At 31.0% G+C, this 26037-nt stretch overlaps 1 protein-coding gene across 2 annotated transcripts in view; it reads right to left on the bottom strand.

Moving 5' to 3' along the window:
- LOC107450033 (protein pangolin, isoforms A/H/I/S) overlaps window positions 1-26037 on the bottom strand; it is a 155697-nt gene that overhangs the window by 126570 nt on the left and 3090 nt on the right. For both annotated transcript variants that reach the window (XM_021144539.3, XM_021144540.3), the window contains exon 2: window positions 11635-11728. In XM_021144539.3, coding sequence (XP_021000198.1) covers window positions 11635-11728 — 94 coding nt within the window. The remainder of the gene's footprint in view (window positions 1-11634; window positions 11729-26037) is intronic.

The following is a 26037-nucleotide window of genomic DNA, read 5'->3' as shown; positions in this document are numbered from 1 at the left end:
TTCATATAATTAACTATCTATGGAACTTCAATTTTAATTTTTAATTTTTGAAAAAAAAAAACAAAAAAAAAACGACTGTGCTTTAGGTGAGTGAGAATAACATTTTAGTGAATGCTTCTCAAATTAACTTAATATTATTAACATTTTGATATTTTGTTAAGAACGGAAAACTTCTCAGAAAAGGAAACATTTATAGCACCTTTACAGAAAAATATAGCTCATACTTGTTAACATCCTAAACATTATATATCTTCAGGGATAATTTAATTTATTTTTCAAAGCCAAATATGACACTTCTGTTGTTTCCAGGCTGTTATTTTGTCCACACAAATATTATAAAACGAAATTTAACACCTAAATTTTATATTTCACTAAATAGTCATTTCGGAAACTGAAAATGTTTGACCAACCTGTCTATCCGGAAATTAAACATTAAATGATGTCAATCATTCATTATTCAGCACTGAATTCAAGTTTATCATCATTAGAGAATGCCCAGCGAATCATTATCGGCATATTAATCACAATAAACTGAGCTGCAACTGCAATCTGAACTAGACTTTTGGGAAATTTAATTCAATTGCGCGAACTTTAAAAGCTTCAAATTCAACCGTTAGCAGGAAGAGATCAAACGTGTCGGGACAAATGCAACACATCAACCACTGGACATACTTTTGAAATCTAATCAACAATTGAAGACAAACGACACGCGAATCAAAATTTTAAGGTCCACTTAAATTTCCAACAACTATTGTTCCCTTTGAAACCAAAACTTGGACAACAGGGAGGTATCCCACCTACTGGACAGCGTAGCTGTTGCATATTTTAATGGCTTAAGTACCTTTTCCCCATTTACAGCTCAGCGAAAAGCACAGGGGATGATACATCTCGTCCAACGATAGAAAATCCCCCAGCTTTTCATTTCGCGGAACGAGGCATTTCGAATCAGAACTACAGGAGCTTATCTCTGATTCAATAATGACTCCAGAAGTTAAAAGACAAAGGGGACATCAGGTTATTTAAAATGACGGTTAATATTAAATATTTCCCCATTGTCCTTCCAAAACATCTCTCATAGATCTTAAAATTACAAAGCTTAGCCATCGGAGACAAGTTGAATTGGACTTTTGTAAAAGTGGACCTCCAAAATGTTTCAACCACGGACAGTACTTCAAAGCATTTATTTTAACCTTTGTTAGATACACTCAGCCTTCTATATTTTTAATTTCAAATTGTGGTTTGTTTATTAAATCAGTAGGGCTAGATTTATTTTTATTCTTCTCTAGTTAGCAATTTATACTACTTGTGTACGACCTTTTCTGAAAACACCACAGATTTTTATTTTTTTTTTTACTTGACTTTCAGGGTCGTAATAAATTTAGTTTTAGTCTAAATTAATAATAGCTAAATTATTATTTCGTAATGTAAGGAAAGTAGGAAATTGTATAAATTAAAACAAAGTGTGTGAGCACAATATTTATGAATCGAAAATATTTGAAGTATACTGAACATTTAGTTTTCTGAAATAAAATTAAAGTAAGTTGTTAGCTTTTTGAATGGAAAAATTTATTTCATAGCTATTATTAATAATATTATTATGTACTGTCAAGAAATTACTTATATTAAGAACTTTTTAAATAAATTCCTTCAGCTATATTTATTTAAAACATGTTTCAATAAAAAAAAATTGCTTTAACTAAAAAAAATAATTAAAAAAAAATAATTAAAAAAAAATTTAAATGTTAAAATTAACTCTTTGTGGCTTAAATCTTTTTGCACCAATTAATTGTTTTAAAGCCAATAGTTATAATTCTTCTTCTTCTAAATTTATTGAAATTAATCTGAATAACACATAAAAAATTCACCAAATCTCCAATTGATGCCAGTTTCGTAGTATTTGAGGGCCGCAGACTGTACAGTCCCAATTAAAATTGATGATAAGTATAGGTTTTAATAACCATTTTAACCTTTATCTGCTCAGTGGCAGGATCTCTGATTGCAAGCATTATCCGAAACATTAAAAGCAGAATTTCTAATATTGTTTCTTAAATCACTCTTACCAATCGCATTATATTAAAAATAACATAGAGCCAAGAGCTAGCTCACTGAGAGTTTTCTTAATTAGAAATCATTTACAGAGGACACGATTATTATTCGTACTAAAGCGCAACAAAATTTTGGTCGCTATATTGAAATGAAAGAACCAATTCAGAATTTCTGATGGTTATTAAAAGAGGAAAAAGGCCAAATTTGTCCGGAAAGAAGAAAAAAGTCAACTTTCCGAATTGCAATCTTTAAGGGGAAGTAAGACCTCTCCAACGTTCGAAAAATCAATTTTGCCCGCTTTTAATAAACGAAAACAAATTGTAAGCAAATATTGCCCCTCCCCCTTGATGCATGTTAGTCGGTTTCAAACATATGAACTAGAATAAACATTACTTTTAAATTGGTTTTATCTATTTTCTTAACATAACTCACAAATACAATGATCGGTTGTTAAATTTACCAGCTGTGTGGCAGATTTTTTTTTTTTTGAAACAGTTGTACACATTGTTGTGATTTAGTTTGCTGATTAGATGGTTGTTTTCAATAAGATGGTTGTTATCAATTTCATATCTCATTGTCATCATGATTAGTTAGAATGAAGGAAGTAAAATTATCATTAGTTTGAAATACAAATGAAGTGGCCGTTTGCAACGCATCTCAGAATCTTGATGCATCTGAAGTAAATAGAACTACTTTTATGAATATATTCTATGGAAATTATAAATGTAGAGGTAATGCATATTATATACCCCTTCCAAACTTTGATTTTAAAAATAATCTAAGATCAGCATAGGCAATGCGGTGCATGGGTAAAGCTGTCCTGAACCTCAGAACAAATTTAAGAGCTACAATATTTCGTTAAATAGTTTCTGTATCAAATCAATGAAAAGTGAGCGAATGACGTGATATTGCAATATCAGTTGATGGTTCATGGCACACCTCAATTAGCAATGTTGTTACAAGAATGAGAAATCACTCTCTGGTGAAGACAATTTCTGGACGTTCGATTGAAATAGAAGTTTTGCTAATTCAGAAATATTATGGCTCAGCAATTAATTAGAATTAATATCGTGAACTCTGTTGAAGACACGTCAGAAGCAGTAAGGTCAGTTTACTTTCATAAGTTGATGACAAACCTCAGCACGCATTATGTGAAGTGGATGAAAGCACTTGATGCAGTTGTATAATCATATCCATTCCCCTTGCAATAAGGAAGATCTTTCGAGATTTATCCTCAAAAAAAACTTTTGCAAAAAAGTATGTATGTATGCAAAAATGTCTGCACGTATCGAAGCGAAAGTTTCAATAATTGTGTCAGGGAAAGAACTCCGAAACATATTTTTGCTGATGTTGAAAGTGAAGAATTCTGTGATCTGGTTTTAACAACATTGTATCAGTCAAACTCATGCAGAGAGTTGATGCGACAATACGCGCGATGGTATACAAATAATTCTCAAAGTGAGGATTTGCAAGTCTGGAGCTGTTGATTCAAAAGTTGCATAAAGAAGCCCCCACTCTAAAACGGCATCAGAAGAGAAAGTGAGAAACATTATCTGATAGCTACATTTAAGATAACTACAGAATTGGAAAAGTTTAATCACCATGCAACACCTTTTGGTTTTAAGCAACTAGATTAGGTTTTTGCTTCCTCCCTAAACACCTTTTTTAACATTCAGGCACACTCGTACAAATATTCTACATATTCAAAATTTTTGAAATTGAGCACAGTTGTGCTAACACGTTGTATACTTTTATTAAACTAGTTACAATTTAATTTTATTTTAGCCAAAAATATATGTAAATTACAATTGCTTTCTTAAATTTTTCAGAAACGCCCTGTTTATCCTATCTGTATAAAATATATAATTCATATATCATAAAAAGAATTATTTCACTTGATATTTTAAATATATTTATGCTTGTTTTATGTGCTTTATCTCCAATAATTTGTTTTCAAAACGTGGTACGACATATTTATTTTGAAAATGCATAATACATTTTGAAATATTCATAAAAATTGAAAAAAAAAAAAAAAGCATTTGAAATAATATCTAAATAATGTTGGAACAACTAATAGGTATGTTTAGTGAAAATAGCATATTTTCTTATGGTTAAAAAAAAAGAGTATTTTTTCGCTTTCGTGAACATTTTATTACCCTAAACTACCGTACCTAGGCTCCATTTAAAGTCAGAGAACTTTTCTTCGGTAATATTACCACTTCCTTTCCCATTTCGAATCCACAATAGGGTGCGTGACAAATACATTTTTCATGTCCAACAACTTAGAACGAAATGCGTTACACGGAAAATACCTAAATACTCTCCACCAAGGGCTTGCAAATAAAACGTTCCACAAATATAGAAAATGGTGTAGGGTGGGGGACAAAGAGAAGGGTGAAATACCCTTTTGAAATATAAAGTGAATGGAGGGACAGTGTCCAAGTGAATGAATTGGAGCTGTCAAATGCCAAACATTCCCCGAGGTAAATCGCCCACGATGTGCGACAATTCCAACAACAGTCTGGCTCCAGGAAAAAGAGGGGAGTGTTTTCTAGTGGAAGAAGCAACACGTGGAAGCTTGAAAGTCGAGATAACAGCAGGAATGAGTGATGTAGTTACGACGGGATGGTATTATTAGTCATTTGGTATGCATTTGAAAGATTTGGGAGGAAGAGGGTCGAATCGATCATTTACGCCTAGAAGAAGAAAAAAAACTGAAAACACGGAATGACCAAAGATAATTTTTTGTGACACTTTGTAGGAAGAAAAAAAATGTATGAATCCAATAGAATCGTCTTGATATTTCTCACGTTGAATGACATCTCTTCTAAGGTGATTAATATTTTTCAAAAATCGAGACTAAATAATGTTTTTAACTGGAGATTCTCTCACTCTCGATTTCATAGCTCTGTTTTTACTTATGTATTCATAATTTTTTATGGCAAAAAAGTCCTTGTCTCTAAATAAGTCGCTTAATCGCATAAATCATCATTTTTTATTATTATTATTATTTTCAATATCGCAAGTGGTGGAGATGCTACATTGTCAGAAACTTTGGAATTGGCTGAACCGTAATAGCGTCTAAATTTGTGGGGTTCCTTAATAGGGTGGTAAGTTAAATTACATTATCATATTTTCAACTTGATTACCCGAAACTGTAGTTCATTTTGAACTTTATTGTTAAGACTTTACCAAAGTGGCTGCGAATTTGCAAGATTGTCAACACTATGGTTTAATGACGAACTTATTTTTCCAGCAGAGAGCACACTTAATAAACAGGCTCTTGTAGATAATAAATGTCCATTTGTTTAAAAAAAAAAATTCTAAATGGTACGTTGCTTCCATTAACTTTTACCCAAATAAATAATGAACCATGTGTCTTCTTTACTAAACTATACATAGATTAGCAAAAACAATGTTTTTGTCTGAATTCAATTTAGTATTTAAAGAAAAAGTAAAAAAAAAATTAAATGTAAACGTTTCTAACATTTGTGTTATTTAATATTTTTTCTCATTTTTTTTGTAGAATGTAGCATAAACAACAAGGTTTATCAGCAACACTTTCAATGAAACAATAACTGAGAAGAAATGTCTGTTTCAAAATTGAGATACATTTATCAGCAAACGTCCCCACATTTCTCCAAACATAACCATTAGAAGAAAATAAAGGGAAAATGCGTGCGTCTCTTAACTACGCACTCCGAAGAAATATAAACTTTGCAATAAATATATACAAATTAAAGAAAAATAAATACTTTACAAGCCTAAGCAATGAAGTGCTCAGCTATTTCTATTCGAGTATAGAGCAAACAAAGAGAGTTATTATATAGCAAAATTTCCAGTTAGTTACGAAAGAATTAGAAATGAATAACATATGGTTTGAATTAAGATAATAATTTACTTTAATTTAAACCATTCGTAGTAACTTACAAAAAGAAAATGCAAAATCGTTTTCCACAATGGATTTCAGTTCTTAAATGTGATGTAAATTTCGGATGAACCAGGGGATTCGAGGGGAGAAAAAAAAAAATTGAAAAATATCCGGTCACATCATCGTGGAACAGATCCTCACGAAACCAACATACCGTACTGCAGATACTTATGAAAACAAAATAACGTATCATAAAATCTCACATAGTCACAATATTCGTGAGGAAGAATTTCATACCGCAGACAAAATATCGCGAAACAGGGTCGAATCAAGCAGACGAAATATCACGGGAACTCTACCTCTGGCAGATAAACAACTTGGTGGGGAAGCAGCTTTTATTTTATTTTATAACCGTCGTTGAACAGCCAACCCAATGTTTTGAGTTTACGACTACTAATGTTCAACTACATAGCCTTGTCATTTTGAACCCAATCTAGAAGACTGGGGAACTCCAAAATCAAATAATGGGGAGAAATTTACCTCCGTAGAGGACTTTTTGAGGGAGCTAATCTGCATTCGCGTTACATGGATAGAAAAACCTCCCACGTTTAGTCTGACGGCAAGAGGACTCCAACCCATGATCCGTTGACTACTTCGGATATTTTACGTCAGCACTGTGGTTGGTGCAAGCCGGATTCGGCATTCGTATCGACCAGCTGCCATCACTGGGATTCGAACCCGAGTCACCTCTTTGAAAGGCTCTCTCACCCGAGCCATCACGGCTCAAGCAGCTTTTATGGACAAAATGTGACTTGTAATAGTTAAAATTTGTATTTATCTTGGCAATTTATACACGTGCGATGTTGTTATTGATCGCCCAGGATTCTCTCTTGAGATAATTCTGTAAGAGCATGATTCTTACTTAATTGATCGCAAATTGAATAATTGAGAGTTCACAGTATTTTCTAATTGAATTGAATTATGCTAAGAGTAAATAAAATTTTAAAATGTTGGATATAGAAAGGAAATCGTGAAGTTCAAAAAAGGAATATTATTGAAGAGTCAAATGATAAGTATCTTAACTGGTGTCATACGACATGCAAAAGCATTTATTCAAAAAGAACCAATTTATTATCATTAAATGCTATTTTCTTTGAAAATGTTTCATCAATTCAAAATCAGTCACAAATGTCTGAACCAAAACAATAATAAAATTATTTTCTCAACTAAATTGATTTATTTCACTCAAAAATGCAAGAAAAATCAACCATCGGATTAATTATTAAATACTAGTGAATTACCTTATCAACAATTAAAACTGATTTGAAATTTCCGAGTCCCAAAAACATTTACAACAAAAGAATTTCATATATCAACAATATTAATTTTTTTGCCTGATTACTTTAAGATCCACCCAGCTTACGAAATGATCTAATATCTTAAAAATCGACTTTTATACTAACCTTAATTATGAAAAAAATAATTATGTTTTACTTCAAAAAATTAAAATTGATTCGGAATTTCGGAATCTTAACAATACACCTATAAACAAAAAACTTGGCTATTGTACAAAATTTCTTTTGCCTAACTAATAAGAATCAGTTAAAAATCTTAGTTACATTAAAGACTATATTAACAATTGGTTAAAAAAAAATTATTTCACATACTAATAATTGAAAACGGATTTGGTATTTTTAAATCATAACAAAAACTATCTTCAACAGAAGAATAGCAGACATCACAAAAATTTCCACTACCGAGAATTGATCCAGAAACCCTAGTTACATTTAATGTTAACGATTATTTTAAAATTGTTGAATCATAACAAAACCATCTACAATAAAAGAATTCCACACATCAACAAAATTTCCACTACTGAGAAACCATCCAAAAACTTTAGTTACAGTTAATATTAAAGATTAATTTAAAATAATTATTTCTCCCATCACAACAAATGAAAATCGGTTTGAAATTGTTGAATCATAACAAAACTATCTACAATTAGAAGAACTCAACACATCAACAAAATTTCCACTACCGAGAATCCATCCAGAAACACTTCTCTGTCAGTCAGGTAAGAATGGGAATATGTGCAAACACATAAGAAGCTTATCAACAGAAGAGGGAAGGGCTGTTGTTGGGGGGCCTTCACTGAGGTTATCGGATAATCCACCTGAGGCTCCTTCCTAAAACTATGACAAGCTTGTTATTGGAAGTATTGGATAGGTGTGTGTATTGGGGATTCCCAGAGGAAGAGCACTTCAAGAATTGGTACTTTCGCGCCTTCACTACAACGAAGCGTCGGCATTCTTTTGTGTGTCAGGAAGGAAATGCGATTACGAAGATGGTGTTGCGTTTTGTAGAAGCAGTCATTTTTATAGTCCTCCGAGAAGTTTTGGTTTAAATAAATAAAGTGTATTAATGGGGGAGATAGATCACCGAGGATTAAAATGGAAGGGGACGGGTGAGGTCGATGGTCACGTTCAGAATAATGCTTGAATAATAATTCCTTTAAGAAGTAAAATTTAAGTGAAATTATAAGAAAATTTCTAAAACTAAATGGAAAAGCTACAGAAGATTTATATTACCTTAATTTAAAGTTTCTAAACATACTCGTTCAATAAAACATTTTGAGTTTAAATATTTTCCTTACACTCATTTATTTTAATTAATAGTAATTATCATTGTCAGAGAAAAACAGGTAATTACATTTAATTTAATTTTATTTCCGGTGTTGAACATCCGACCCAATTCTGTGTTTGCAACTACCACTAGTCAACTCCGTATCCTTTTCATTTTGAACCCAACCCAGAAGACAGGAGAACTCCTATATCAAGCATTGGGACACACTAGCATTCCAGAAAGACTTTTAGTTGGAACTCACCAGCATTTGCGCGACATGGAGATTTGCGTGATGGCAAGGGGACTCTAACCCATGATCCGTCTACCACTGAGGATATTTTACGTCAGCGCTGTGGTCGGTGCGAGTTGGGAGCAGAATTCGTATCCACCAGCCACCACTGGAATTCGAACTCGGTTCCCCTCATAGGGAGACGAACGCTCTATCCCCTGATCCACCGCAGCTCAAAGAAAAAATAATGCTGTTATTATTTATTTTATTTTATAACCATCGTTGTACAGCCGACCCAATTTTGATGGGTTTACGACTACTAATGTTCAACTCCTTGTCATTTTGAACCTAATCCAGAAGACAAAGAAACTCCTGGATCAAGTATCGGGGAGAAATTTGCATTCACGGAGGACTTTTTTGATGGAGTTAACCCGCATTTGCGATACAGGGAAAGGAACACCACGAGAACCTCACACTGTTAGCCTGACGGCAAGGGGACTCTAACCCATGATCCGTCTACCACTGTGGATATTTTACGTCAGCACTGTGGTCGGTGCAAATCCGATTCGTATCGACTGGGATTCTAACCCGTTTCGCCGTGTTGGATGGCGAATGCTCTATCCCCTGAACCATCGTGGCTCTACTTATTTCATTGAAATCTATAATCGTTTTCTCAACATTTAAACTCGCAACACTGCAAATACCCATATAAATAACCGCTGGATTGTTAAGTTTATGACATTCATTTGGTTTGAGAATCAAAATACGAAAAAGTTTGTTTGGAAATGAAAATTCGACTCTATGAGGGCTTTCAAGAGAAATGAATCAGAGTTCAGAAATACTTTTTTAACACAGATTATTCTGAGTCATTTTTTTTCTGTAACAAAATTCTCAAATGGGTGCATTTAAATGCTAAAAGATAGATTTAAAGTGACACCACAGATCATTTAAATGTATACGCAAGACGTAACAAAATTCTCAGCGATTTAATGCGAAACATAAAATCTAAGTTATTTTAATGACATAAACGAATTGAAGCGAGAGAGTTACCTCTGAATAGTTAAACATTTGAAAGTCGCCAACCACCCTCTAAGTTCAAAAGTAAAAGTAAAAATAAAAAAAGTATAAGTGACAGTCTTTCTCAGTTTCATGGGGTGTTATCTACCTACGATAAGCTTAGAACAAGCCAAAAAATAAAAAAAAATGTATTCTCATAACTCGTTCAGTGTGACATCTTTCCTTGACAGAATATTCCATCACCACAAGTTGACGATTAGGGGAATGACCTTGGGGGGTGGATGTCACGGGAATGTCGGAGAGTGGGGAGAGCACAACCCTCACCTCAGGGTAAATTTTCTCCGTTTAGAATTTATTTCCGTTTCTTTCGTCTACGTGTGGGCGGATAAGTTTCCTTTTACCCTCCCCCCCACTCACCCCTTTTTGAAAGAAAGGAAATCATAAATTTCATAGCACACATTTCACCACAGTTTGAAAACAAAAATTATAATCATTCGAATCACTTTCCGTAAAAAAAAGTTCCAAATTCCGTAGTTAGCCTACTCTCTCGATCTTTTTCCCCCCCTTATTTTTATTTAATTTATTTATTTTAAGCGATTCAATTGACACACACTTAAAGCACATTGTAAAATTAAAACCAGCAATCAGTCAAATCACATATAAGAGTAAAAAAAAAGAGGGAAAGAGGATCCACCGTTACCCATCTTCCCCCCCCCCTCATTGATTTAGTGAATATACACATAAACACATTTTAAAAACGAAAAAGTCGAGAGAAAAAAAATTGAAATCGTTTTAGAGGGAAAAAATAGTTACTTTTTTACGACGGAAAAACGGAAGCATGAAACATGCGAGTCAAATTTAAATGCATTCCCTGAAGATTCAAAAACTGTGGATAAAATCAAAAAAAAAAGTGGCTTTAAAAAATAATTAAGAAATAACTTCTTTATTATTATTATTAAAACGGAGGAATTCCACCTAGCTTATTGTTCGAATCGAGTTTAATCCCGATTGGACCTGATTGAGTCATCCAATTTACAACACTTCTCTATTTCTTTTTTCATTTTAAGAGAAAATAACTTTTGTAACAGGAGTTATTTTTACTCCCTCTGAAAAACACAAAACAGAACATAAGTTATTATCGGTTCGTAACAGAGTTTGTCAGTTAAATATGCAACACAAGCTTTTCTCAAAATTCAGTATGAAATTTTAAAAAAATTCGTAACTGGATAATTCAGCTTCAATTCTACAGAATAAATATTAGATTAGAAACATCAGTCCTTTACAGTTAGGCTGTTTTTTGAAGGCACCATCGTAATATGCTTTTTTGCGAATAATATGCTATTTTTGTAACTGTTACATGACTGTTAGGTCAGCCAGCGTTGTCTACGCTTATTTTGAAAATGGCGCAAAACGTCCATATGGAGAAAAAGCACAGTTTCGTGAAAATGAAAAGAGTTTGAGATCTATTTTTTTAATATTTAAAAACTTACTCCAATGCTGCATTGCCTGGGCTCATAAAAATTTGCAAAAACTGAGAATACGGTAGTGATTTTGATAGTTTTCATTTAGGTAAAAAAAATGTTGCCAAATTGGCGATTTTTTAAAAAAGTTTATCTTTTAAAATATTTAATTAATTTGTTTGTTCTAAAGCCCAAATAATTCGACACGGCAGAATTATACATACACTAGTTTAAAATCATCACATTGCTTCAATTGCACGTGGCTTTTTTCTTTTCTTTGACGACAGAGGTTCGAAAAACAGCGTTAATGAAAGCATATCAACATCAGAAAATCTGAAAGTACGAAGAATATTGAATTATTATTCCAAACAGTATTTTGCAAAACTTACCAGTATGTGAAGCACTGTCTGGCCTGCAGACATCTGAAGAATTTTTAGGAGGCGACCCATATTCACTCGGGCCAGGAACATTAGAACTCTTCTCCTAAAAGAAATATAGATTATTTAGAAAGATAATTATTGATAAAAATTAACTAAATTTAACATACAAGGTTTTTATAAATTGAGTGATAAAGTCACACTATTCATATGCTTGAAATTGTATGTAGAAAACCCAGGATTCTAGTGTTCATCATCAAGGCTTATATAGTTTTTCTATAGAAAAACTCCCCTCGCCACGAAGCCTGAGGCCGCCTACTGCTATTTCATTTCAAAGAGCTTCTTTCTTAGCTGATTCCCCTTCTCTCGCTGACTCGAGCCAAAACCTGTTTTAAATGATGACCCAACACCCCTACTTAAATAGTTAAACCTCGTTGCCATAGTCACCACCACTGCTCCAGACGAATAGCTAGGGGAAGTTCTTTACATGAACAAACTGTTTAAATTAATTATGAATATTCGTTATAATTTTCACATTTGTATATTTTTAAGATTCGTTCAAGGTTTAAAAAATGTTTTCATTATTCCTATCCATTAAATAATAAACAGATTTAAGAAAATTTTAGGAAAGAGTGCTGACGTAATAAAGTTTTATACAACTTACTAACCATGACTTATCTTTCTCCCAGAAATTTAAGTTTCTTCTTTTTTTAACCGTTGAAAAACACGTGTTTTAATTGTTTATACTTATTACACTTTCAGATTTAAACCAATAGTAATAGTATAAATAAAAGCTTTGAAACAAATTCTTCAGAGATTTTTAGTCATTTCCTATTATTACTTGGAAAATACAGATAAACCTCAACATAAAATAGAAATCATAGTTGATTTAATTAAAATTCACGAAAACTCTACTGTTTTCAAACCAACCCGTTTCAATAAATAGCATCGAAGCAATATAAATATTATTTGAAAACAAGCATCGATTTCAGTTGTTTGAAGGCACATTAAAATTCTCTTGTATTAGAAAAAAGATCGCTTTTCATTTCTCCATTATTTTTCTGTCCTTTGAAAAAGAAAGAAAAGTTACTTAGCTTCATTTAATTTTTTGAATGCCGTTAACACAGCACCTATCTATGAAAGACGATACATATCCATTTTAATACGAAATATTGATGACAATCTGAGATCAATAACTCCTCACTTCTGTATTTCTAACATTTTTGACGTGACCTAATAATTTAAAATTTATTACACTTCGGCAGAAATAACCTGATACATCATTTATCCTATTTAGGACCGTCAACTATGGAGAATGAATGAGACATTTAAAATTCAAATTCATATCCAATTTGAATATCCCATCACTGAATACAGGACTAACAAAAATATAATCATCCAACGTATCCATAACTTTTTCTGCCCTCAATGAGATTACCTCAATGATTTAAAATATATTTTTTTCTTTCTCGCAGACCTTTATATTACGCAAGATGTCTCCGCCCATTTAAGTGATTCCTTCCCTTGTGAACACGTGAGATAGTTGTAGAAAATTAAGAAAAGCCCTACAAGGGTGAAGATATATTCTGCCTGGAAGCCAAGTTGGGATAATCACTGCCCACCCCTTCGCGGCTGTCATTAAATGTCTGGATACAAATTAGCCGAAATTAATGTTTGGAAAGATCTACGTTCAGTTCCAGAACTTGTTGCTGTCTTCTAACCTCAACAAATATTGGGTCCCCCCACCTCCCTACTCTTTGACTCTCTCAAGACACACTTGAAAGACGAAATTAGCATTACTGTCTTACAAGATTTCTTTGGTGAGAACAATCAACGCTTCATTTTAAAAATGTTGGGAAATTTCTGAAACAGTTATGGTTACGACTTGACATTGATTTACTGATGGCGATTTTCGGCCCTGTCCTATGATATTTGACTTAGAGAACTTCTTTTAGCCAATTATAATCAATTTACATTGAACATTAACATCAGTGCTCGCATTATGCCACAGAATTATTCCACGTTAGATAACTGCAAGTGACGTCATGGCGGCAAGTGTCGATTCAGAAGCCAATCAGATGGGTCCCCTACAGATATTCAAATAAATCTGATTTAAATCACACGGTTAGACATTATCACTTCACTTTCTTCCAATTGTAAAAATGCATTAAGGATTTCAATTGATTACTTGCTGTGTCTTCAACTATCTTATGCTTCTGCTTAATGATTCGTCATGCAATGGTATTTCTGTGAGGTTATTGTTTCGATAATTTAATAATTAATTAAATGCCCGATCCTGATCATGATTAACTATATCAATTGGTCATTAGTTATTCTAGAAATATTTATGTGATTTTGTGTTGAGGATAGAGTCGTTTATCTTTAAACTAAATATAGTTTAAATTTTCTGCGACAGTCAAGTAAAGCACCAAGAAATTTCTTTCTGGATTTAAAAGAAGGAATGAAAAACTGTTCTCTAACGTGGTACAAATATGTGAAGCTTTATTACAAATTTTGTGAACAGCTATTTTCTCCACCGGAAAACTGAGTTTGAAATTATTAGTGTAAATAAAATAAGAAAAAGATAAATATAAGACTAATGTAGTCAGAAATATCGAAAAATGTGTCAATTTAGATTTAATAATCGAAAGTCGACTATTAAAAAAAGAATGAGTAAAAAATTTTAGATATTTATAATCTGCTTTAGAAAAACATGGTAATAACATTCATTCATCCAACTCAAATGCAAAACAGAAATAAAGGAAGATAAAATCTCCCAACTACAGAATTCAGTAATACTTATGAGAATTGCGATCTCTCATAATTGTTCATTAAGCGCGCTCGTTCTATCATTTATGTTGAATGAAAAAGTATTTATACACCGTTGCACCGCGTTACACCGTATTTGGCGTCGAACAAGTACAAAGATCAATACATTAATAGGATACTAAAATATTCTATTCAGTATGACCACGTCAACAATTATTTTATATTGGGGGCAAAGAAGAGGAAATTCCCCTTAAATATAAAATCATAATGGGAAAAAAAATCAATTCCACTACCGATTTCTGCACTCTTTAGAAATTTCTCGGATAAAATGGGTAAATAACAATTTATTTAATTGTTATTTTACCATATTCAAACAAAACAGTCAAATAACCATAAATAAGATGATATTCAAACTGTAAACTGTGAAGAAAAAAAACCGTTTCCTAACTACTTTCACCTAATACGGTTAAACAACCAGAATTTTAGCACACCAACAAAGTTCATCCAATGAAGCCACTTAGTTTCGTGCAGATGGGTACATATTATAGCCGTGAGGACTAATCTGACCGAGAGATCGGGGGTTCAAGTCTCAGCGTTGAAACCACACTATTTCATCCATTCATTTCACCACACGAATAGCACACATGAAGAGTTTCCTGCACTCTCCAATTTATGACCCTTGACTATTAGAATACGATACTCTTATCCACGCCTAGATGGCAGCACCCTAAAGCTGCTGAACACAAAAAAATCTAGCATTTCCTATCTCTTAGTATAAGTGAAGCAATCAGATTAACTATATAAACCACATTCCACTGTTTACACAACTCAACCCCAACCTAACTCCAATGCCTAAACCTAACAAAAAAATCTTGCTCCAATACCCATTTCTTTTTTTCGGTTTTGGAACCATGCTAGTTGTAAAAGGTTTGAAAACCGTAAAGGTAAAAAATGCTCTCTAGCGTCAACTTTACGGTTGATTGGATGGACAGAATACCATCATTTTAAAATGAAAATTATAACAATGCGTGTGGAATACATTTATTGCAATAGTAAAGGATATCTTTTGATATTGTAATACGATTCTGCAATTTATAAGGCAAACATTTGACTAAAGAATCCTCATTTACGTCGAAGGACTACAACAAAATGCCTCGTTGATCCTCATTGATTGACTATTAAAATCATTTAAGATTGTCACCTATTTCCGGATTGATGCGAGAGGAAAGCAAACTGAGTTGCCCAATTTGTACAAACAGAGACCCTCTTTAATCAATCAAGTTGTCCGACTCATATGGTTCTCATTTCCTTTGACTGAGGCTTATTTCCGTATCATAAATTGGAATTTTTAGAATCGCCAAATTCAGCCAAGAATTCAATTCGATAACATCTTCTTCGATAGCAAGTCTAGATAACATCATGAAAGAAAGTGAGTCTAGGAATGTATTTCATTTCCACTTTGGAAATAATTTATTTCTTGCAAAACCGGAGAAGGAAAAAAAGACAAATCTGAGAATGCGTTAACTTGTGGCACATAATTATATGAATCGAATTAAATTTAAAGTAGGTTGAAAATGATTAAATAAAAATGTTGATTGCTTTAAAATTAAAAGCAAACAAATGCTAAAAAAAATGGTATAATTTAGTCCGATTTATTTTTAATAAACGTAAAGGGTGTTGTCTCTAAATATAAAGGCATATGAAAAATCTGCATTTGTTAACAAGAAAAAGCAATAATCTGCTACACTAATTGCTATCCATTGTTCGATGATATATTATTTGCTATAACTAACAGTATTCTGTGATTCATAATCTAAAATATATCTTGCCTTGACTTATTTCATGACTCTAAAAAAGTATCTCGCATAAAATAGAGTATAAATAGTAGTACAATTTTGTGGGCATATTTTATAAATGGCAATCTATAAAAAATATTTTCCATTTAATTCTGAATTAACATTTTTGTTGATAAATGGATTGTGACGCATAAGTGGCTTTTTGGTGAACAAATTAGGATTATTTAGCAGGAAATTACAAGTTGAGCAAAATGAAAAAACTCATTTTAGTTAACATATTTTTTATAGAAAGTAAAAATATGTAGTTTTTCTATACAGTAACAAGAGAGGTCAACAGCTTTGCCAGTTTATTTTTAAACCAGTTCTCCATTTAATTTTTTTTTTAGTTTCCTTTTTAAATAAATAGAATAACTTTAATAATGATGTTGGTTATTTAAGCATGCGTTGAGGAAATACAGTGACACTACATAAAGTGACTTTTTGGTAAAGGAATGAGTATTCTTCTTTAGAAAATGGTAAGTTGAAGAAAATTTAAAATTTCATCTTATCATATTTCTTATAGAAACTAAAAATATGGAAGTTTTCTTAACATTATAGCTAGGAGTCAACAGATTTAATAGTCTGTCTTGAAGACAGAAATTTAACTACTTAAGAGAATTTATTTTTTAAATTCATAAGTTTTCAGTGTTTATAGTTATTTGCGCAACAACAGCTAACCTTTTTTTATTGAGAGCTTTAACAAAATTTTGAGGCAAAACGATTTACGACCTATTTAACCCTATTTAAAATAATACTCCAATTAAACAGCTTTTTATTGTTTTTTTACTTACTTCTATTGATTTTCTGACCGAAACGAGTTAAGTGGGCACAAGAGCATATTAAATGGTCAGAAAATCAATGGAAGCAAGTAATCTGGAGCGATGAGAGCAAAATATCGCTCTTTGGTAGCGATGGTAGAAAATACGTGAGACGTAGAGTAGGTGAAGCACTTCATCCTGATTGCATTGAAGCAACTACAAAAAAACCAACAAATGTCATGATTTGGGCATGTATGTCTGCAGATGGCGTGGGCCGAATTCAAGTGATTGATTGATGGCATCCTGAATGCCAAAAAATACATCGAAACTGTTCTGAAACCAAAATTGATACCTTCCAACAGGGATCTCTTCCTCAAGAACGCACCATTTATTTTTCAGCAGGATTCAGCTCCATGCCCCACAGCAAAAGTATGCAAAGCATGGTTTCAAAATAAAGGCATGGATATATTATCATGGCCGGAAAACAGCCCTGATCTCAATCCAATTGAAAATTTGTGGCGACGTTTGAAAATTATTGTACAAAAAAAAAAACGTCCATCCAATAAAAGACAACTTATTGAAGCTATAATTGATTCTTGGCACCATGTGATTAAGAAAGATGAACTGCAAAAACTAGTTCACTCGATGAAAAGACGCTGTGAAGCTGTCTTAAAAAATAAGGGTTATCCTACTAAGTATTGATTGTGTAAGTATCACTTTAAAAAAATGCAAATCTAAGATAGATCTTACTATTAGTTGCATAACTTTTTTTGTAATACAGATATTGTAATACTGTATTTATTATTAAATTCTACATTAAATTACCTTCAATTTGATATATAAACGTTTGTATTTAAGTGAAAACTAATATATTCTACAAGCACACAAAGTTGAAAAACATGAAACTTTCAAAAAATGTCCACACTTTTCACCACCACTGTATATACAGCAAATATCTATCATATGTTTGTTGATAATATTATTTTATTTCAAACAAACGAATCTAACGCAATGTAAACGTCAAATTGGATTTACTGAAAATAAGTTTTATTTTAATAAATAGTTTGAATGAAACATTTTAAAAGGAAATAGAAACTTATAAAGCTGGTAGAAAAAAATAATTTCTAGCTCTTACATATTCAAGCATATAGTTATGTCATTATATTTTTATACAATAAGTTAATGTATTTATAGATTTAAAAACTTTTGAAGCAGGCAGATTCAATTTTCTTTAATTTTCAGGAGTGCTCTCTAATAGTAAGATTATAAGGATTAAAAAGAGCATAACATCTTTAAATATTGCAACTATTTTTACAATTTTATGTGAACCCAAATATTTAAAAATAATGTTAAACTCACGTAACAACCCGTTAGTTGAAATTCCTTAAATAATTATCACCCTTGAGAAAATAGATGCTTAATGGTTTTAATGTTCTGCAAAGGAAAACAGCAACTCACACTACAATTCTTGGAACCATCTACTATAATTGATCAGAACGCAATTGTGTTTTTTTTCCCACAATGTAGAGCTTGTAAATGACGAAAATACTAAAACACATTATATAGTTATCACGTTTGAGAAAATAAATAACTTTATGGTTCAAATATTAGAATGATGGAAAAGCTACAAGATTTGACAGTTGTGGACCATTACCAGATTTGGCATTTTTAAAAAAAGACATTAATCTAGTCTTTCAAGTTAAATAAATAATGAGTGTATTTAATTAATTCAAATTTGAAAATTCAATTGTTTGCATGTTAAATGAAAAAAAAATTTAAAAAAAACATTATTAATTAATAATAATTTTAATTAAATAATAACTATTAAAATTAATAAAAAGTATAATTAATCATTTATTTAAAGTCATAATCATTTTTTTTTATTTACTTGTAATTGTTTGTCTTAAAACAAATCAGAATTGCATTTTCCCACCCTATTTACAGAATGAAATAAGATAAGGTTTTCAATTCAGCGTAATTTATATGTCCTGTGCCTTTTCTTACGTGCGAAAACAACTTTTTCTATAACTATAATTTAACTCCCGTACATAATTTTAAAATTAATGTTATAATCTATGTCATCTACTTTGCACATATTTATTTTCCCTCCATTTAAAAAGCAGAGAAAATACAATAAAAAGAGAAATAATTAGAGCTTCTGTTCAGACTAATAACCAGTTGTTTTTTTTTTTAAAAAGCAACGAAACTGAGAGTAGATTAAACGAGAATTTTCGTGTTAATGAAATATTTAAATTTTCCAACAATGCTGTTATTCCAAGGGGTTATATGACCTCATTTAAACTAATACATTCGAAATCATTTCTTACGATGACAGTCATCTTGAAAAGTGAAATTATTCAGATAATTAATGAAATATTCAGAATCGAAAATAATGACACGGAGTCAGCAATAGAGAACTTCACGGAGTCAGCAATATAGAATTCAGTTCATTCAATAAACTCTTTTAAATTTCTCATCGAATGGGAGCCTCTGTTTTAAGATCTCTTCATTAAATATTCTTTTTGTTCGAAATATATTTGAAATATTCCTAATCAAAATGTTAATCAAATTTTCAGTCAACTATAATTATTAAACAATGCTGAGCATTTATTTATGTTCTTTTCCTGCTGTTTTCCAAGTGACTGAAATCAAGTCAATTAATAAAGATCTGTTCTTTGATGCAGCGTTTGAAAATGAAACTTGACTTGATAAAGCTGAACCATACGATGTCAATATTTTAGTAATAGGTTTTAATCTGTTTATTACTATTTTATTTAGCTAAGCATTTACTTTCCATTTATTTTGTTTTAAAAGATCGAACAAACCTAAAGGAATGCGGAATAAATATGCCTGTAAACACAACCTTATGTGGGGAAAAATTATCAATGTATTTTTCTACCACTTCAAAATAAAACTTCACGTAAAAATATAGTTCATTTATAGTACGTTTATAAAGATTCCGGAATGTGCGAGGATTTCGGAATTTCGCTATTCACTTTATAGATTACAGGTTGCATTTTATTCCGTATTTTTCTTGCATTTTATTTTCTGTTTTTTACTTGAAATGTTTCATTTCGTATATTTTTTACTTGAGATGTTCTATTTTCGTTTCGTATTTTTTGGGATGCTCCTCACACTACTATATTGATATATTTTACTTTGACTACATTAATACAATATTAGAAAGCACCCTTTTTTGACCGATGTAATCGTGAGAACTGATGACGAAATCATGCCTTTTCATTATTTTGTCTTCCGGCTTTTTAATTTTTTTAAACAAATATTTTTTTAAAAATGTTTTTAAATATATTTTATTTTAATAATTTTTTCTCCTCTATTCATTAATTTTTATTATACTATTTTTCATGTTTTCTCAATAATTTTAACTTCTATACACACACTCACGAAATGACTTAAAAATTGATTTCAATAATTCTCTCTTAATGAAATACTTAACAATGTCGTAACGATAAAGATTCGATCAGTCAACAGAGAGAGGAATGCATACAAAAGATAAAACACTTGAAACATCTTCTGATATGAACTCTACATTATGAAGTATAACTGTTATGAAAGGAGGTTTAATTCAAGTATAAAAAGTCAATTATTTTTGAAGGTAAATATCTTATCGGTTTTAAGATTGTAGGGGGCTCACATTACTTTTATCAATCATACTCAATACTAATGTGAAGCACAAATATTGGAGATGCATTTTTGTGTTCAGAAATAACTATGAAATACAACAGAGTAAAGCAGTGTTTAGAGGAACGGGAGTAAAACACACAGAAGTCCATCGTAAGATTAATATTAACTTAAGGGCGTTGTTAATTTACTATTATTCGTATAGATAGTAGCAATTCAAATTGAAAACAAAACATTTGTTAAATACGTTGAAAAAATCATACCTTTAATGTACATCAAGACTCTACAAACGCTTACGACTCTTACAAGCAGTTAGTTATACGTATAAGTAAAAATTGTTTCTCTACTCTAGGTCAAATATTTATGTATTTAAACAATCAACCAAACAAACAAAAAGGTAGGGGAGTGGGAAATCTATAATAATAATTTTTATCCATCGTAAACACGAACTACTTCAAAATGGCAGAGATTAAAGATGAATTAAGACAGCAAATGAAACAAACGTCGCATAAATGTATATACGGTGTAATAAAGTATAAACGGTGCTTCATTGTATTAAACAAGATTTGACGCCTAGTTTACTTAACGACAAAAAAAGACTCCTTTTGTTCGTTTTTTTTAAAATTTAGAATAAGAGATAATTATTTATAGAATTCGTGTTATGCAAAAGAATTTTTACATAACACGAATATTTTTTAATTCAATTTGTTTTATCAGCGATGGATATTAAGATATAGCGCAGCATAGGAATAAATATTATACAAAACTGAATGATAAAAAACACTTTTGAAAAAATAAATGTTATACAAGACCTAAAGCGTGATGTGTGAAAATTAGCATATTCATAAAAATAGTTTATCCTATTTGAAGGAATTCCCAGGGATGAATAAAATAAATAGTTACGAATTATTTATCCAGTGAGGAACATTCGAAAGCTCGAATCAAACGATTTGATTTTTTAGTAATTCTTATGATTTCAACTCCTGGCAAGGCTTTACTTAAAGGTTCAATCAAATGAAACAATAGTTATTTAAGGCTATTAAAAAATGATGGAGGGAGGGCTCTACATCTTCTGATTAACTAGAGAGGGTCCAAGGGTTGAGAACATTAAGTATATTGTATCTTCATTGCCACCCCAATGTACAAGTGTTTCGCTATAACTTTCATTAATATTTTAGATTTTTGTTTTATTATGCAATTTTATTACTGAATTGAAGCAAAGAAATAAACATATTAGAGGCTGTACATTAATATTTAAGCAAGGGCAAAAATACTGCTGAAATCTATTAAATCACTACTGAAGAAGGTGAGAATGAATACATTATAACTGATTAGCGAAGGAAACAGAAAGCAGTAAATATAAATGGTGACAAAAATAACTTTTCTAACTCTTTCCATAAACAAAGACATAATTGACAGTAAATTTTATCTTCGTAGTAATGTGCACAAGCTTCACAACAATGTATCGTTGTATCGTGACGATCTCTATTAAGATTTTTTGAAGATGCATAGTTTTTTCATATCATGAAGTGAAAAATTAAACATATTAGAGGTTGTACAATAATATTTAAGCGAGGAGAAAAAGTTCTGCTTTTGAACATAAAATAAAGACACATGTTTTGGTTACCGAGATTTGGAAGATATTCACCATATAGGAAGATATTCACTTTTTAGTTTACTAATACCAAAACTCCACGACATTGAATCTTTAGTTCAGCGAATACGTTTGAATTAATATACCGAAATTCTTTCTATTTATTCTGAAAACAGACTTTTATAAAAAGAACAAAATAGAGAACCACCAGTATCTGAAATTCATCGTAATTAGCTATAGTGGCACTTGGAGTAGCTCCCTTGTAACTTTATTTACAACACAACAAATTATCTGCTGCGCGTCAACTTGATTGCTCTATTGTTTTCTTGGGTTCATATTACGTTAAGAACTACCTCTACACACATAAAGATGTATCAAAATGTTTTTTATCACTCAATTATAATTAAATTATGTAGTATTTTACGTGGAGATTGTTCTTATCTTCTGATAAATCAATTTCTTAAAATTAAAAATGATGCCTCTTTTCGTTAATTATATATAGTTAATTCACTAATTATATATCTTATATTCTATGGTTGAAGCTATATAGAAATAAAAACAGAATCTCAAATTATATTGATGACTTAGGGTTTTGAGAGAATCAAGAGTTAAAGAAAAAAAATTCTCAGAAAACGAGCTAAAAAAATTAAAATTCATTAAGATATTTACTATATACTGATATATTTCGATTCTTTTGAACTTGTCACTATTTCGGTTAATATTTGCGTTTAAAAATTTATTTAAAAAAGTGCTCAGACTTTTTACGTTTTGAAAAAGCACTTTTTAATCTTCAAAAAAAATCAACGAAAATCTAAGATTGAATGATGTAGTTCTTAAATTGAGAAAGCATAATATAAGACGTTCTATCTATTTAAAAACTTTATAAAATGGTTTAGTTAAAAAAAAAGAAAATTATGTTATACAGCTGAACATAGCATATTTAAATCTACAATTTTCCTTTTTTTAAAACGTTACTGTATACACTAGGAACTAGTTTCATGCATTTTTTCATTTTCTAAAACATTCTGTGTGCCACCCGTTTTAAAATGTTCGCAATTTATTCGTTGACACCCCACATTCAGATTAAATGCGTTCGTTTTGTTTCAACCTACAGTTAATGAATACATTACTATGAAAAACCGAAATTTAAATGCACTGATGACAGGGATTAACTAAAGAAATTATGATTACAATTTTTGATTTATGCCACATTTATTATGGCTTCATGCTGAAAAACGACATTTGCTGGTCAGGCTAGAAATAATGACATTTTTTAACTAACTACTGTTTAAAATGTACACCCAACAGACTATGATATTATCGACATTTCTCGGACGATGGTGGTTTGAGGGTCCATCATATTCTATCTTTAACGGGAGTATATATATATGCATAGGACTGGAAGAAGAAAAAATATAAATAAAATGATCAAGTTTCTGGTGACAATTCCCCTCTGAATACTGCTTGAAGAAGCAAAATGCAATCAATTGAAATAAAGATTCTCCTCTGAATCTCGCTTGAAGTTGATAAGTGAAATCAATTGAAATGAAGATTCCATTCTGAATCTCGTTTGAAGCTGCAAAGAGCAATCAATTGAAATGAAGAAAAGGTATATTATGTGCCACTCATGAAAAGCATAATAAACATAAATAAAGCGCAAAAATGGCATAGAAACAGAAATAGCATATTACAGTAACGGATATATTAGTATCAGAATAACTTTCAGAGTCGAAACACAGAATGAGCGAAGGAAAGTGTGTCATAGCACAGAATGATTCCGTGATTTGACACAGATATAGGTTATTGTTTATAGAATCGAAATAAAAGTATGACTGTTTTGTGCCATTATGCGCGTTTTATTCATATAGTTTAGCTTAATTCAGCTATCAATTATAAATAGATAACCTAACATCAAGTATACTGTAATAAAGTTCGAAGAGGAATATGGGAAGAAAGACATTACTAACGACACTTGAAGAAAAAAAAACTGCATGGGCGTGAAAAAAAAATCACTGCAACTAATTCCCAATCGCAAATTCTAAAAACAAATTCCATTCCAAAAACCACAAGATTCTAAACAGGGTCCAAAAGAATACAATCCTCCTCTTAGACTACCTACTGGGTCGTAGTGTCATCCCCCCCGTTTCCAGTAAATCAGTGGGGAAGCTCATGGGTTGATGGAGAAAGGCCAGCAGCCCTCTCACAAATCCATTTCTCAAGGCGGGGGTTGGACTTTGAGGGGGGTAAATAGTAAAGAAGAACTGACGCGCAGAAAAAATTTATGATCGAAAAGGGGTGTTTGGTCTACTTCCAGGAACTCAAATAGGAATAATCTTACCTCCTGCACAGATTGTTCAAAGATTTGTTTTAGATAGATTCTGGATAATACATAGAGGTGGCACCCCTATAAGATAAAATGAACTCCTCCTTTAACTATATTGCATCCAATAAATTTCCAAAATTTAAAAGAATTTTTTTGTACGTTTTACGTGCGATTCCTTAGAATAAATCAATAATAATAAACCCTTAACTGTTACATCTATTGAATGTCACTTTAAATCTTTATTCAGAAAACTTTTTATGTATCTGCATAAAGATTTAAATTCCACTACAATGATTTACAAATGAAATAAAAATAAAAAAAACTTTAAATATTGCATGTAAATGTTTTTCTCGTGGCTTAAAATACTTTCGTGATCATTTTATGTATAATTCATCAAGAATAAGTTAACTATTGTATCTAAATGTTTACCCAGAAATTTAAAATCACTTTCTTGTACATTTTATCTGTAATTCTACTAGAATAAATCTTGAAATAGCATTTCCTCTTCCTTCATCGCCAGCTTTTTAATACAAGTAATTTGCTTACAGCATTTAAGTACTGAAGGAATTAAGTAAGATTTATTTCTAATTTTAATTTATTTTTATCAACATTTAAAATAATAAAATAAATATTCACCGTTAGAAATTTTAAAGCTTATTAAATCATGACAGCATTGAAATTTGCCACAACTTTAATAGGGTACCCACTTGAACTATGCCTTCGATCATTGAACGTAACTAACTATTGTTAAACTGGAGCGGAAATCTGATTTAATTTATACTTCATAAAACTGTAACAAGCATACATTCTTAGTACAGACATAATATAATTCACCGTAAAAATTTTTTTTAAATATAAAAGAAAAAAAAAACAATTGATTACAGGCAGCAAATATGATTACGTTTATAGATTGGTAGCATGTGTTAATGGTCTACAAACAGTTATTTTCAAATATTTTCTTGGCTGAAATATTACAATATTAGTTATTATATTACAATATTATAAAGATAAAGTAAATCAAAACGATAATTTTCTCTCTCTAACTTGATATCCAATTATTCTAATCAAACCTGAATTCAAAGGTTATTTAATTATAAATAGTTTATATTTAATATTATATTATATTTAATATAATTATATTTAATATTTTATGTTATATTGAATTAAAAATAGTTTATTTAAATGAATTCTAGGAAAATAGAATAATCATTCAAAAGAAAAAACACTCCTAAATCCCCAATGCTGATAATTATTTTCAATTCTTCAAACAAAAAATATTTTTAGGTAAAATAATGGTCTATCAAGAAAGATAGGATGAGAATGATAATGAATGGTGAAATCACGAAACTTGATAAGTTATTTTTTCAACGCGTGTAAAAGTAATAAATTGGGATGTAAAAATGTTCAATGATTAAAAGACATTTCAACAAGGTAATTTATCATTAGTAAAAAACAAAACAATAAATTTGTAAAAAAAATCGAAGTCAGTAACAC

Source organism: Parasteatoda tepidariorum, chromosome 4 (assembly GCF_043381705.1).
Source record: "Parasteatoda tepidariorum isolate YZ-2023 chromosome 4, CAS_Ptep_4.0, whole genome shotgun sequence".
NCBI classification, from domain to species: domain Eukaryota; kingdom Metazoa; phylum Arthropoda; class Arachnida; order Araneae; family Theridiidae; genus Parasteatoda; species Parasteatoda tepidariorum.
This window is presented reverse-complemented; position numbering and strand designations above follow the sequence as displayed.